Source organism: Clupea harengus, chromosome 9 (assembly GCF_900700415.2).
Source record: "Clupea harengus chromosome 9, Ch_v2.0.2, whole genome shotgun sequence".
Classification (NCBI taxonomy): domain Eukaryota; kingdom Metazoa; phylum Chordata; class Actinopteri; order Clupeiformes; family Clupeidae; genus Clupea; species Clupea harengus.
In genome coordinates this window covers 11,694,121-11,710,030 of record NC_045160.1, presented here as the reverse complement: position 1 = coordinate 11,710,030, position 15,910 = coordinate 11,694,121, and the positions used below count along the sequence as shown (strand labels likewise).

The window sequence follows — 15,910 nt, the reverse complement described above, 5'->3', positions numbered from 1 at the left end:
TACCTTGCATGTATGGGACAGTGCAGTGCATGGGACTCTCAATGTAATATCAAACATGACCATTTCATCCACATATTTAAAACAATAAAAGTCCATTATTCAGAACGTGATATGACACACTAATGAAACGGTGCCAATGTAATATAACATGTTTACATGTATTCAGTCCTTTTACTGTAGGCAATGACAGTGGATATGTCATTAGTGACCTGCCGCAGGGCCAACTGATCTTTTTAGCTTCAGATTGTGTCAATCAAACAGACCGTGGAGATCTCACACACTTTCGTTTGCTTACATACAACGTTGTGTCAAATGACCCATTATGTAGAGGGACACAAAGAACATTAATAATATTATGACTATGACAGTATTAATGCACGCAAGTATTTGACGTAGGCCTGTAACGGACACATGTTCAACGGAGAGTCTTCTCAGCTTACAGACGGGCACCCGTGAATCAACCGACTAAAGCCCCTATCAGGCATATTCTAGGCAGCTCTCTGCAGTGAAGGGGTCTTTTCAGAAAGTCTTCCTTACGCATGCGCGAACGATGCACTGCATTTGCAAATCAGCAGTGGCAGAGTGGACAACATACCAAAACCGAAGAAAATACCGGTGTTGGAAATATTTCTTTAAATTATGTTTTAACTGTCCACCTTCTCCTGGAAAGTATGTACTGTGTTTGAATCGTTTTCTCTTGCTCAGTCATAGCCATTTCATCTGTCAGAACCTCTTAAAATGAAAGCCTATTGCACTTGCAGCACAAAGAAGATCCCAGATCCTAGTTAGCCGCTACTTAGCTATGCTATCCTCTATGAGAGTCCAACATTGTGTGCAAGCCAGTATATGTTAGTAATTACTGTGTAGCTAGCTCGCTTCTGTAGTATTTGTAATCTACGACATAAGATCTTCATGTGTAAATGAGTAGCCACCACTGGAAGCGAGACCAGCTTTTACAACAGGGTAACGCTAACTTACACAGATAGTTACTGATTGTACTTGTTCTTGTTAACCTCTTATGTACGATTTGCCTATTAACCTTATCAGTTAACTAGCCTGCATTTACGCGTGATACGAGTTGTTCTATTCAAAGGCGTTAGCCGTTAGCCTATTTAGGTGTGCGAATTGCTTAAGTTATGTTGAACAGCTGGGTCGACTAGCATGGCTAACCCGGTGAGCTCCCCACTAGCTAGCTCACACAAATAATAGTTAATGCCCAGACAATATGCTTATCATTTGCGATTCTTCTTTACCTAAGCGCAGACGGCTGCGTATGAACACATTTAGAACTAAGATGATTATTTGTCATTTTCAGACATTTATTTGACATGAATGTTTTCAGTGATCATTTCTGCCAGGCTTTGTTGTATGAGTTGGTGTCTGCAAACCAGCCATTTTCACCCAGACTCAAGCCATTGAAGAATTAAGTAGGTTGAGTTTTGTTGTTGATGGTCATCATTATAGTCAATTTAAATCAACTCGTGCGTTCATTGTGACTAGGAGTTTTCAGTACAGGGGGTTATTAACTTCGGCACCGGCTACGGAACCGGAACTATAGTTAGTGCACTATTGCTACAGAATTAGATTCCGTACCAGTGGTTTGAAATATTATCGATCCTGAACAGTTTTTCTGTCGCAATAATATATCTACCGTTGTCACGGACGAATTTTCCGTATATTTCTGTCTGTGTGATTTACGCCTCGTTTCCAGTTTAGTTTGGTGTCCGTAACTCCGTATAATATACGCAATATACCCTCTAGTGTTCAACGCAAGGAAATGCATTTCTTTAGGGATGGCGTCGAAAGGAGTGCCTTCGACATTTCCCAAGATGCTGCCAATGCAGACATAGCAATAACAATAAACAATAGCATTTAACTCTCACTTGTGTCGGTGTCAACATGGAATGATGCAACGGTGAAGCAACCCCTACTTATGTCAAGTGAGCGGTAATATCATTGAGGGGAATCACAGCGGTAGAATGGGAGTGAGGTAAAGTTGTTATAGGCCATCAAACTGATAAAGATTGTCGATATTTCTATATATTCGGTGAAGCACATTGTTCATATCGCCAGTGAAAGCCAATTAGCCACTGATATCTATTGCTATTTGCAGAAGGTTGCCTGTTACTCGAATTCTCTCTTCAGAATGCTTAATGAACTCTTCCACTTTTTAGAACTTCGGTCTAGACCACAGTCTACACCACGTAGCCTATAGGCTAACTATTTTAAGCAGAATAATAAAGATTCACAATGTGTTTAACTAGCTAAACTAGTTTTTATTTATAGAATTACACTTTCTGACTTGATTATCTACTATTTGACTAACTGTCAAGCAGCTGAATTGAAGGAAATTGCCTGTTAGCCTATTCGTTTTTCCAATGCCATTAACTTCCTGGCACACAGTGCATACTGTCTCTGCAAAATCCACCGCAAAGGTATTTTGTTTTTAACGTACTCGAGGCAAATTCGTCACCGAAAAAAGGAAGGAGTTTTGTAAACACATCGGAGATCACAGAGGTTCTCATTGGAATGAATGGTCTTCCGGTTGACTCGCATACCACAGAGATGAAAACAAGGCATTATTCCCATTTTGTAGCATTAGATAACATGATGTTCGTCATTGGAGAAGGTTAAAAGAACGTTTGCCTTTCCCGCTGTGGTGAATCCTAGTGCGGCGCTTAGGCGCGCCTCCATGACTCGGCTTAGTCAGTGTTGGCCGTATGTTTACTCAGTAACTTTGTGACGACATAAATTGATTAAAGCTACTGACCATAATTGACGGGAATTGAATACGGGTCATCTGCCTGGAAGGCAGCAATGCTAATCTCTGTACCACCAATGCACTTGGACACCAAGGGGTGCGGGCTACGAGAGCACTGTTGCCAGGGCTCCGCAGCAATAGTGTCAGTCTTACAGCCAGTCACTTCGATTAACTTCACTGGTAATTGGAATATATATTTTAGGCCTAATGGGAGGTACACGTTCTCCGTCGTGTTAAACGGTAGCTAGCTAGATAATTACCATTTATGCAGTGGAACCTACTTACTTTGTGGAGCGTCTGCTCACGTTAGTGCGACGGGACACAACAAATATTTCTCCTTGCCACTTGTTCCAATAATCATGTTGGAATTAACCACTGCGCTGCCTCTCTGTGCGTTCAACTTGAACTATCCACGCTAATAATTCACTTTTTGCCGATTTCGCCGCAACTGCCAATCCATCAAATTGGAGCAGTCAGCTGGAGCGCCTGTAGGCCCGGGTCATGCAGTGGCATCTCCTGCCGTGCCCTGGGCACCTGCCAGGCTGACTGAAGCATTCGCTTCCACTTCGTTCATGGCACTCAAACTGCAGGGTGTGCGCTGTGGGCTCAAACGCCAGCTGTTTTAGAGAGCGATTTAAAAAGGTCATGGATGAATGCTTGATATTTAAATGGAGCGACTCTGCAGAGAAGCTATTACAGAAGCAGTTCGTCGTTGTGTGTAATGTACGAGGCGGTGGTACAAGAACCAAGATGTGATGGAAAAGGAATAGCTCTGTGGTGAATTGTGGTAAATGTCATTAATGTCTAGACTGCAATTTTTGCTCTTATTCTCCTATGGTGGACCCATTGCTGTATTCTGAAATGCAATGCTCTTGTGTTGCATTTGTTTCATTATACTATAACTGGATGCTGTGTTCATCGAACGTGTGTGTGTGTGTTTAAGACTAGTTTGTAAAAGAGATGCTTTATCATTCTGTTAGCGACTAATCGCCTCACAGAAGAAGCATAGTGTTTTTAAGCAGTCTCAGTAAGTAGGGTACAGCACATTCAATATAAGCTCTTGCCGGTTTCTTGTTACTGTATCGATGTCTATGAGGTGAATATATCACATTTGGAATGTACTGTGTAAAATCCTAGCTGGTGCCCTGCTGAGCCATGCCACTGATCCTTTTTCTTTTGCAGTGTGACGGAGGGTAGCCCATGTTGTATTAGTGCCTGTGTGACATGCTGGCTTGTTTGCCAGTATCCAACCCCACATTCCAGCTTCGTTCTCACTTGCAGATGAACACTGGACTTCAGAAATGTAAGTACACCTTCCATTTGTCTGCTCAATATTTGTCTGCTCTTTATTTGCTGCTGTTTGTGGGCACATCAGGGGAAATGGCTGTGTGTGTTTGGTGAAGGACAGGGTGATGCAGGGAGGGAGAATTACTCCGGCGTGGAATGGTTTCTGTTGCACCAGAGATTGGGATGAAAAGCTTATTCTAGTGTTTTTCATGATTTTTTTTTGCCTATCCTACAGTTGTATGTAGCTTATGATTGTGAATGTAATGTGATATAATCATAGCATCACAGAATTCAAGTCAAATAACAAGTACTGTTATCTTTTGTTTGTGATGCAAAGCTTATTTTCCATTGTCACAAATTTGGCGATATACTGTGTTGTATGTATTGCGTAATAGTTGTACAATAGATGATGGTATATAGAGGGACCAATTGTCATACCAAGTTGCATGAAACATGTAGGTTATATATTTTTTTTAAAGGCCTTACTTTTTTGTTATATAATCATGTAACCCATCAGTGGTTTCTGTCTTGTGCCAAGTCATTGCCTTGATGGAAATGTCCCACTTTCTCCTAATTTCTTTTCCCTCTGCGCCTTACCCCAGGGGACACCACACAGAAGATGAGATCCGCACATTATCCATCCCCAGCGGAATTGGATGCCTTTGCTAAGAAAATTGCCAGCAACCCGCTGACCATCAAGATCTTCCCCAACAGTGTCAAAGTACCTCAGAGGAAACACATCCGTCGCACAGTCAACGGCCTGGACACCTCCAGTCACCGCTACAGCCCCTACCCTTCTCAGGAGTCCTCCCGCTCAGGCCTTCTTGCCGTTGTGAAGGTGCCAGTCAAAAGCGTCTTGAAGGGCCTGGACGCCAGTTGCACCCGCTTCCTGCCCAAGCCCATCATGAACCCCCACAGCGGGCCCTACGCGGCCCAGAGCACTTTACCGCCTCAGCAGACTGTGGCCCACCTGCTGGCTCTCCCCCAGCCCCCAGCTGGGGCCCACAAGCAGGGCCTCCCCTCCCACCTCCAGCAGCAGCAGCAGCAACCGCTGCAGCAGCAACCGCTGCAGCAGCAACAGGGCATGGCACGCCCACAGACCATCCAGCACCACGGCCTTCCTCATCCACCCAGTTTACGGCCTCAGCCTGGCCTGAGCCGTCAGCAGGCTCTCCAGCAGACTCTCCAGCAGCAGCAGCAGCAGCAGCAGCAGCAGCAGCAGCAGCAGCAGCAGCAGCAGCCTGGTCTGAGCCACCCACAGAGCTTACTGCAGCAGCAGCAGAAGCAGCAGATGGCCTCTCAGGGCTTAAGACTCCTGGCAGAGATGGCTCCCAGGGCCCCCATGCTGCCCCCACACAGTATCCAGGCTCAGGCTCAGGCTCAGGCCCAGGCCCAGGGCCTCTCTCAGCCCCAGACTCTCCCCCCTCAGGCCTCCACTACGGCTGGAGCTGGTTCCCCAGCCCCATCTGGCATGGTGCTGGTCCCGGGAATGCACAGCACCCCTCGCAAGCTGCCCGACGGTGATGCCCCTCCCAATGTGACCGTGTCTACCTCAACCATCCCGCTGTCCATGGCGGCTAGCCTGCATCACAACCGGCCCAGCGACCTCAGCAGCATTGTGAACCAGATCAACCAGTTCTGTCAGGCCCGGGCCGGAGCTGCTGGCACGTCGGTCTGCGAGGGCCAGATCGCCAACCCCAGCCCCATCAGCCGCAACCTGCTCATCAACGCCAGCTCCCGTGCCTGCGGCCCGTACCCGCACCCTCACCCTCACCCGCACCCTCACATGCACCCGCACCCTCACCAACACCAACACCAACACCCTCACCAACACCAACACCATCACCCTCGCCTCGGCCTCCAGCCTGTCCCCTCCTCCTGTGCCCTCAACCCCAATGTCTCCCATGCCAGTGCCATCCAGCCCACCACTATGGCTGTCCTGAGTAGGCTGCCCCTCTATCAGAACCATCTCAAACAGCCGCAGCCCCACTTACCTCAGCAGCCACAGGCCCACTGGAAGCAGCAACCGTCGCAGCCTCTCAGCCACATGTCGCACATGCCCGACGGGCCGCCACCCTGCAAGAGCGTGGCCCGGGAGGACCCGGGGGGCTCTGGCTTCCCCACCAAGGGCCTGCCCTACTCCCAGGAGGCGTGCATGGGCCAGCAGCCCTACGGTCTCAAAGCCCCACTAGACAAGCCCACCCCGTCGCCTCCGGTGAGCGGCATGGTGGGGGGCCCTGGGATGAACTACAATAACGGGCACTATGTGCAGCAGCAGCCGCCTTGGAGCAGCATCTTGCCCACCCCGAATAGCGACAGCTCTGGTTCCCAGGACCTGGCCATAAACTTCCACGGGGGTCTGCCGGGGGGGCAGCACCTCCGTTGACTGCACCCAGGGGACTCACTACAGGACTGGAGCTGTCGGCGCCGCCAACGGCCACCCGGGCCTGATGCCGAACGTGGACTACATGGCCGGCGATTTCGCAAGCTTCCGGGAGCAAACCAACCTGGGCATGATGGGTAAGATGCCCAGGCTCCCCGTCATGACAAACGCTAGGGCCCCTGATTCAGGTGACAGTAGAAATGTTCCCATTCACCACCACCCAGGGTATAGATGAGGCTTGACAAGGCAGTCATTAAGTGTGACGGCAATTCATAAAACGCTTATCGCCCAGTCTCACGAATAATCCACAGAGCTCCGGTTTCCCAGGCAAGGGTTAAAACTAGTCCTTGACAAAACTACATTCAGAATAATAATAATAATTAAAAATACATTTTTTTTTTTTTTTCTCGTTTTTTTGTCTAGTGAGAACACCAATGCATCCAGGGCCAGGGTTAATCCCTGTCTGAGAAACCAGCTTAAAGTGTTTTTTAGATAATGAATAGTGCTCTTATTGGAGTGTTGGTGTATGTGAAGGTCATTAACTCCCCAGCCTTTCCTGTTTCTCTGTGTCCCGGCTGGATAAAGGCTTGTAACACTCTCCTATAGATTACTTTTCAGTTAGATAATGAAAAAAAACCTGTGGCTTCATCTTATGTCTGCCCGTAGCACCTGGCCCTAAAATAAATTGAGCTCAGTTTGTTGTCGGTAAACAAAGTGCTGCTCAGATTGTAGTGTTTACATGTAGGGAATGTCTTGCCATCACATAAACGCATCCAAGTTCATTATCTTCTATTCTCCTTCAATGTCTCCTTGGAGAGCTAAATAGATATAGGACACTGTGAGGAAGACATTTCTATAATCTAGAACATTTGTTTGTTAGCCCAATAGGTCTATTAAGATCTTTTTAGAGATGCCATGGAATTGTGCACTCAAGCAACCAGGTTGAACATAATCAGTGTTCTCCTTTTGATGTTTACTTATCGCTTGCTATTATTATTGTCACTGAAGGAGGAGAGACACTAAGGAACAAGGAACAAGTGTTGGCATATGCACATAGAAGATGCGACTGTTGATTTTTGAGACTGTTGTATATACATTCAGGTTAAAGTTTTGGAAAGGCTGTTTTTAAGAGTTCTACAGAAGCATTTTACAGAGCGTTGGTCTCACTGTCAAACAGTGTGTCTTGAATATGTTGACCAGGAATATGTTGAGTTCCTCCATGTAGGAATTCCATTGGAACTCGTGCCATGTCGTCTAATCTATTGTCATGTTGTTTGTTAATGTAGTAATCACTACTTGAATTCCTGAGAGAATTTTCAGGCCATCACATCCCGATATGTATTACAAATATTGGCAACAAAAGGAAAAAAAAAAGGTTTAATGTTATGTTTTAAGTACTTATCCTAGTTTGTAGTAATAATGAATGGTGGGAATGACCAAATGGATCACTTGCAGATGCAGCTTATACTGCTTTGTAATCAGTCCCTCCAGGATTCTGGGATCAATTTTCTTTGCAAGAAAATGCAGTCATGGAATTTCTGCATCATTGCAATTGATTTTATTTAACTGAAAATCACCGCAATGCCAACCCACAATTTTAGAGATTGCCTGAAGCAAATTCAGTCACTTTTGGCCGCAATAACCACAACAAACACTCACAAGATCCAAGGGACTGTGTGACGCTGGAAAGGCCGGTCCTACACACTGTCTCCACTGCCCTACTACTGTGGCTGTCCTCCACCACGTGATGCATGTGCTGCACACTGGTGTGGGAGCTGAATAGTACTTCTGCTGCTCTGGTAAACCAAGACCCAAATGGTGTTACCTATGGCAACAAGGGTCACCCACTGAAGTGGCTGGCTTTGTTGATAACAGCCCAGGCCTGTGAACAGGAGAAGTGACCCGCGTGCCTCTCTCTCTCTCCTGGTCCTCCATAAACATGAACATCACTGTATAGGGATCCCTGTGGAAAGCTGGGACTGTCTCTGTGCCTCTAAAAGGCAAGTGTGACATCTGTGTCCCTTCCTGGTTGTGTGGTTCGTGAATCTCCTGCTTGTCAGTGTTTATGTTATGGCCTCGCCATCAATGTTCTCAGGTCTGCCTGTGCCTCCTGCCTCTTAGTCAGCCTCAGTTAGCCATTTTTAGTTTCTTTCTTTTCTTTTAAGAGGAAGGACAACTTAAGTCCCAGTGAAGCATAATCTTTTCTGTCTTTCTTTTTTGTTTGTTTTAACTGGCAGAGAAACCGCCTGTGTGTGTGTGTGTGTTGTGGTGTGTGTGTGTGGGGGGTTCTTTGGAGACTTCTGGTCTGGTTCCCCTGATTGCCCCTTGTGTAAGCCTTAAATATTTAGTCCTGTTGACTTGAGTGTGGTGTAGAAGTTTAAATTAATTATGACATTAGCAAGTATACCTAAAATTAATTTCATGTGGAAAGAAATGTTGATTTGAAATGTTGAAGGGGGGAAAAACTTGAACATGTTCAGGTTCCAGCACTGGGCTGTAACAGGTAGTAGTGTGTACGCATCATCAGGCCGCGTCTTGAATATGTTCACCTTTCATTAGTTGTCTTTGCTGCTGAAGTGAAAAATCTGAAGTTCTACTTGCCCCCTAGTGTGTGTGTGTGTGTGTGTGTGTGTGTGTGTGTGTGTGTGTGTGTGTGTGTGTGTGTGTGTGTGTGTGTGTGTGCTGGTGGCGTGCATACTACCAACGCCAGAAGCAAACAAAACAATCAGAACATACATGTCTTCAGTTCTGAACACAAATAAAAGGGTTCTGCTACCATCACAGTCTCAGATGCAGACCTAACCCTTCAGACCCAAACTGACTGGAACAATGGACTTAGTTATCTCTTCAACTTTCTCACCGATGTGTTGGTCTCACGAAGCTGCTATTGTATTCTAGATTACAAGAAAAAAACGTGGGAGTGTTTGTAATGCTGTAAAGATTAGAAAGTAAGCTGTAATTTATGTTGAATGCCATTTTTTTTCTTTCTTTGCAAAAGCAATGTGTGAATGGATCAGCTTTGTTGTTGCAGACATATTAACTTATTTAAACTTGCTTGTTAGGCTTGATCTCAGTTAATCTCCACACGTTCTGAGTGGGAAAGAGGGAGGAAAAAAAACAACTCCGATGCAATTTGTTCGGTCCCGGCAATCATGTCGTGTTTCCAGCTCAAGGGTACAAAACTCTACTAGTCAGGTTGAACTTTTACTTCGTTTCTGTTTCTCAATGTGAAGTGCCTCCTCTGGGGTGAGTGGAGAGTGAGCGTGATACTGAGGTGGGTTTGTGTGGGGGTGAAAAACTGTATCCTAGCAGGGGTGTATGTGGGACTCAAGACACTGCACTGTTTATTAAGTGGGTGGGGGGGGGGGGGGGGGGTGGTGTAAGGAGAGGGGTTGGGGTTTGGGAGGTTGACCAAGCTACTTGACTACTGATACTGTTTGGAAAGGAAGCCCTTACATGCTAAAGGCACAAACTCTGTTGAGACTGGCTGTTGCTGCTGCTGAATTACCAACCAAAGCGGTTTTGAAGTCCACACTGCAAACCCTTCTGTGTCTTAGGAATGTGAGCAGGTTCTTAAAGTCTTAAGAGCACATGTTGTTACCCACCCTCCTTCTCTGAACCACATTTTGAGATTAAAATAAAAAAAAAGACGGCTACTGTCTTCCTCTGAGCAGTTCTGAAAAGTTGGAAGTTATATTTCTTTGTGTGTGTCATGTTGTTCCACCAAAGAACCGAGTGTCATGGCAGTAAGGTCCACCTGTTCTCCATTGAAGTGTCATTCCAAATAAGCCCATTACTTTCAGGAACAAAAATGTTGCACAAACATTCCCCTCAAACCAAAATAAAGTTTGACTTGCATTTGCAAAACCTGACCGTGTCAGACGTGCTTTTTATCCTCCACTCCTTGGAGTGTTGACATAAAGGAATGGACATGGTTGCAGCTACTTTTATTTTCTCTTAATGATAAATTGAGCAGCAATTCACTAATGTGTCTGGATGTCTACATGTAGGTCACTGAAGTGGTCACAGATTGTGACTTAATTGCAGCTGACTCCAGATCAGGTCTGGCTGATCCGCTACAGACTGCTCAGCTGCCGTCTGCTGTATGGAGTGACCTCAGGAGCTCTTGTCATCTGCATGCGTCAGGCCTTTCACAATCTCATTCCTTCTTAGAGTAGACACGACTCGTACAAAGCTCTCTGCAAACACACAGTCATTATTCCCATTCACTTGGTACACTTAGGGAAAAAGCTGATATTGTCATAAATACTTAGACTAGATCATTGTTTTTACCTCTCAATCATATTACACGTCACATCAAGTTGTATAGAGTAGCCTACCTCTGCGTGACCTGTTGTAGGGCTTGATGTCACAGCTCCCTGGGTCTTTAGTGATAATGCCCAGGTCCGTGTGCCACTTGCTCCAGTTCACCTCCTCCAAACTAAACACACAAACTATCATTTTCCTTTCACACTAACGCAACTTCATGCACACAGCTTCTGAATCCAGTACATGAAGAACGAAATAACCTACACTATATGACGTAATGCATGAAGAATAAAATTCCCTTTTGAATATATTGATGGGAAGAAGGTTGTTTGGTCATACATTATGAAGCTTGTCCGCGTGCTGAAGATACTGCGGAATGAATATGATGATACCCTTGACCCACCTGAAACAGCGGCGGGTGTCCTCGCCTGGTTTGTTCCCCCAGCTCCTTCACCACCCCAGAGCGCAGGTTCTTCCTGAGCCAGTGAGGTAGGCTCCGCTCCAGGTCCAGGATGGTCAGGGCTCTCTGTGCATGGCAACCCACTGTTTCACTTCACTGGAGAAGACTGCGCTCACATATCTCATTGTCATGGTCAACCATGATGGCAGAATTACCATGCTACAGGGCTATTTATTATCTTGAGCTCTTTTATCTTCACCTGAAAGTCATTATCTTCTCATTTACTGGTCAAAAGACCCTGTATTTCTTTGGTACACAAAATGAGTTTGACAGAAGACAAGAATCTTTTTTAGAGAGTAGTTCTATATCTATACCATAGAAGTGAAAAGTTAAATTATTTCTGGTCACTAATATTCTGCTGAACTAACAAATTCTAAGCTGTATCCCTGTCCAGCAAACTTTTGTTAAGGGTCAAAAACTTTTTTAGGCATGTTGATGGTAATGCAAAACAAAGTTGAAAATAAAACACAGACGTATCAAATCTGTATACAAGACAATGATGACTAAACTATGAACTATGACTGAGTTTCCAGCAGGATTCTAGGAATGCAAGACCGCATACCTGCAGTTTCCAGATGCTCTTGCTGTCTCTGGATATCCTCTCCACAGTCTCACTCATGAGGGCGATGAGCATGTTGAGCAGGAGGATGTAGGTGAGCACGATGTACGAGATGAGCAGGATGAAGAACACCTCCTTGTACTGGTACTGCTCGGTGAACTCCAGGTCGCCCATGCCGATGGTGAACTTGAAGAGCTCCAGGGTGGTGAAGTAGATGTTGTTGAAAGAGTGTCTGCGGCTGCACAGGCCCGCATGGCCTCCACCAGCACTGTCTCTGGAGCAGCAGTTGCTGTTCTCCAGGCGCTTGATGAGTGGGGGGGTTCCTCAATGAGAGTCACAACAGCTAAAGCGTGAGGAGAGCAGATGAAGAGGGGCTTTCTGATAAACTGCAGTTGCGGGTAATTCCATCTCTATTTTATAAGCTGTTAACATAATCATTTTTTATTGTGAATGCATAGCTATTACCTAGTGTATAAAGATACTAAACATGTACAAGGCATGCCACCATATTTAAGCATAAGCAAGAGGGGGTACCTGCTGAAAATCCTAAAAGGAAGACGATGTAAACAAAAAGAAAGCGTGAAATATCACTGATGATCATCTAAAAAAAGAAAAGGGAACAAAAGCAGTACACAATCAACCAACACGAACAACTTGCATGTATGTCTGAGTCTGAAATACACCCAGCCTACCCTCTGTATCATAACGCCGTAGATGCCCATGTGCTTGGAGCCCCTGAAGAAGTAGAGGAGGTTGATCCAGCTGAGAGCCAGGGAGAGCACCAGGAAGCCCACATACTCCCTTCGCCCGCTGGTGTACAGCACTGCTGAGAACAGCAGGAGCGCTGCCTGCAGTAAACTGCAGAGAGAGAGAGAGGAGCACAGAAGCACATGTCTCATGCAGTTTGGGGATTGAGGTTCCAGCATGACAAGGCTCAGAGGCCATATTTTTTTACTTTGCAGCTGCTGCTTTATGCAGATGATTGGGAACATACAAAAGAAATTCACTGTAGCCGTCCACCAGTAATGTTTGTAGCTTTGGCCTCTTTCTCCTGAAGTCTGATATCTAGCAGAGAAAAATAATTTTCACAGTTAACCCATTGGCATGTTTTCATTCATCTTCATGCCATGAATACAGATTAGATCCTTTCATGCGGTTTTAAATGTGGCAGGCCTATAGTGTTCACCTACCCCTTTGAAGAAAAAGTAAATGGCACCAAGGAGGCTGATTATTTGTCCAGCGAGACGAAAATAGTCAGATGGCACATGTTGAACGGGAAACGGTGGCTAAAAATTAAATTGGAAGGATCTGTTGAAATGGAACAGTGGAAGAGTGTACCTGAATATATTGTGAGATTATATTTTTCTATAGGGTTGCAGATGTTGAAATCCTACCTCTCCCTCTTTTCTGAAAAAAGCCACGGAAGTGAATATCCCCAGGTATACAACATAGACGATGAAGTTGAACCAAAATATTCGCCGGGCAAAAATATGCCATTTCTCCTCCAATAGACTGTGTAGAGGCTCTATTTGAAGCATATCATGGCGGTTCTGAAATAAAACATATTCAATTCAATAAAATTCAATTTTGTTTATAAACAGTGCCTGGACCCCCTTAGAGCAAGCAACAGAGGCAAGGAAAACTCCCTGTTAATCAGGAAGGAACCTTAAGCAGAACCATGGCATATAAAGGGGGACCCATCTGCTTGACCTTAATTATTATCATATTATGATTGTGTGATCGTGTTTGGTTGTCACTGGTTGTCTAGACTACAGCTGCTTCATGATGTCAGATAAAGCTGCCAACATGACTCGGCCTCTGACTCAGGATAAACTGTACATGTGCTCTCACAGGGTTCTCGCAGCCGTAGACAATGATCTCTAACACGGAGTTCTTCTCGTAGGAGTCCAGAGAGGCCAGGTCGTAGAGGGAGGAGTAGACAGGGCCATACACCCACTCTGTGAACTTTCTCGACAGGTGGATGCTCTCCTCATCCAGGAACTCTCGTCTCACCATGTGTTTGAACAGCTGTCAGGAGCGGTGACAACAGGCGCAACAAAGGCACTCAGTCAACAACAACCTTCACTTAGTCTTAGAGCACCCATGATGTGGATACAGCAACAGAAACACAAACCACATTCATTTTTACAAGGAATGTCCATGTGAAAGGATGTGTTACATTTATCATTACATTAAATATTATTATATATCTTGAATCCAATCAAGGAGAGGGTGATAGTTGGCTGCAGTAGTAAGTCGATATGTCTGATAGAAACATACCCCAATCTTGCCAGTTTTGGCAGCCAGTTTGATGGGAGTCAGACCTTGGTCATTCTCAATGTCTTCCAGTTTGATTTTGGGGTAGAGCTGGCCTGCCCTTTTCAGAATGTCGTCGTACATCACTGTGACAAACTCTGTGTTTTCAGGAGAGTTGTCTGCTATGGTTACTAGAGCATGCAGCACTGTGTTTCCATGGGAGTCCTTGTCTGTGATGTCCACCCTTTGGTAAGGGTTCTTCAAGAGGAATTTTACAATGTTCAACTGATTAGTGCAAGCTGCCAATGACAGCGGAAGTTCACCTATGAAAACACATATTTCATATAGTAAATGAACTACACTATAACCTTTACCTTTTTCAAGACTGCAAAGACTTCATCATCAATCAATAATGCAATAATGCTATGGAGAAATAACAGAATAGCTGTGTCATATCCATCATGAAAGACACACTATCAGTTTTAATGCTCTAACAATTAAGATGGTTCTAGTAAAATAGTGCTTTTCTGAAACAAACCGCTTTTGGTTAACAGCACTGCCAAACAGAAATTTGCTTCAATTAGCTGACAGTTGCTCACCAAAGTAAAATCCAGGTCTGGTTTTGAACTGGAAGAATTTCCCACAGGCTTTGGCCTGTACATTTGCTCCTTTCTGCACAAGCAGCTTAACAAAGTGCAGGCTTCGTCTCTCAATGGCGATATGCAGGGCACTCTGTCCTGTGGAAACCAGGAGCACAGATTATTGGCAGGCTGCAGTATAAGGAAACTGCATTTCAACTCAACTCAGATTAGACTGGCTATGTGACAAGAGAGAGTCAGGGTCACCTTTGTAAAAGCTGTCGGTGTATGCTGCATTGACCAAAGCATACAGATCTCCAGTTGCCTCTGCGATGTCCAGAAGCACCTCAATGATGTCATTTTGCCCATTCCTGAGGTTCAAGAGGGCCTTCAGGAGAACAGTTTTCCCATTGGTAGGATCTTAGAAAGAGCACATCTCGGTCATTATTTCAGTGGTGTCTTCTAAAGAGGCGTGGGTTAATGCTGTACTTTTTTGGAAAAGAAAGGTTTTCTCAGTATATGTAAGGCCTTTGACTGATCTTATGTGAGAGATGCCTCTGCTCACCTCGGAGGTCCCAGTCTGTGAGGTGTTTCGAGGTGTGCTGGAGGTATTTCAGCAGCCCCTTTAGTTTATAGACATTTCCAGCTGCTGCTGCATCGAACAGTGGCTGGATTGTAAACACTCTGTATGACACATCCTGTTTTGGGATCCTTGTATCACTCAGAAATCTATTGACAGGAAAACAGGGACATTAAGTTATTTCACTCATTTCAGACATTTACTCTTACTCTTTTAGCTTTGGTCATCAGAGGTCATTTCAAATCAGGTATGGAAACATACAAAAAAATGCTTAGCAAAAATACTGAAAGGTGTTGGCCAAGTAAGGAAGCCATATTTAAGAATGTTTTACACATTATGTTTTCTGTGATGTGATCAAGAATCAGACATGATCTTCTAAACCATTGACTGTAAAAAGCATGGACAGCACTTACTTTATGAAGAAATTAAGCCAAGATTGGCTGGCCATATTGGCAAAATTGCAGCCAGAATCTGTACAGTAAGTGAGTTTTGCAGCCAGAGCTTGCATAGTCACCAAAAAATCAGTAAAAATCAGTCAGAACTGACACTGTATCGGGATACATTTTTGTTCCTTCCATCCAGTGGCTTCAGGTTTGACTGAGCGTACGCTATCCATGCTTTTTACCCATTGTTGCTCTGAACAGTGTTAAACGATTACTTGAGCGAGTGCCTATCTAGGCCTACCCAAACTCAGACTGATAGTGAGTATCCATGGGGACCCTCTGTGTGTCCAGGCCCCACATGCTGAGGGGGGCCATCAGCATGCTGTCCGCCTCC

At 45.1% G+C, this 15,910-nt stretch overlaps 2 protein-coding genes across 2 annotated transcripts; one reads left to right on the top strand and one right to left on the bottom strand.

The window, feature by feature from the left end:
• The first annotated feature begins 96 nt into the window (after positions 1 to 96).
• fam222bb (family with sequence similarity 222 member Bb) lies at positions 97 to 7,434 on the top strand. Its single transcript, XM_042708710.1, is given in 4 exon segments — positions 97 to 669; positions 3,944 to 4,064; positions 4,651 to 6,418; positions 6,420 to 7,434. Coding segments are annotated over 3 exon segments (2,094 nt in total). The 5' UTR covers positions 97 to 669; positions 3,944 to 3,985; the 3' UTR covers positions 6,667 to 7,434.
• A 2,929-nt stretch (positions 7,435 to 10,363) lies between these two features.
• Positions 10,364 to 15,904, bottom strand: LOC105907796 (transient receptor potential cation channel subfamily V member 1-like). The gene is given in 17 exon segments (XM_012836179.3): positions 10,364 to 10,630; positions 10,772 to 10,872; positions 11,104 to 11,129; positions 11,131 to 11,226; positions 11,723 to 11,956; positions 11,959 to 12,062; positions 12,254 to 12,320; positions 12,412 to 12,577; positions 12,714 to 12,784; positions 12,910 to 13,005; positions 13,114 to 13,269; positions 13,571 to 13,747; positions 14,000 to 14,298; positions 14,575 to 14,712; positions 14,821 to 14,973; positions 15,119 to 15,282; positions 15,818 to 15,904. Coding segments are annotated over 17 exon segments (2,211 nt in total). The 5' UTR covers positions 15,898 to 15,904; the 3' UTR covers positions 10,364 to 10,547.
• Positions 15,905 to 15,910: the final 6 nt, after the last annotated feature.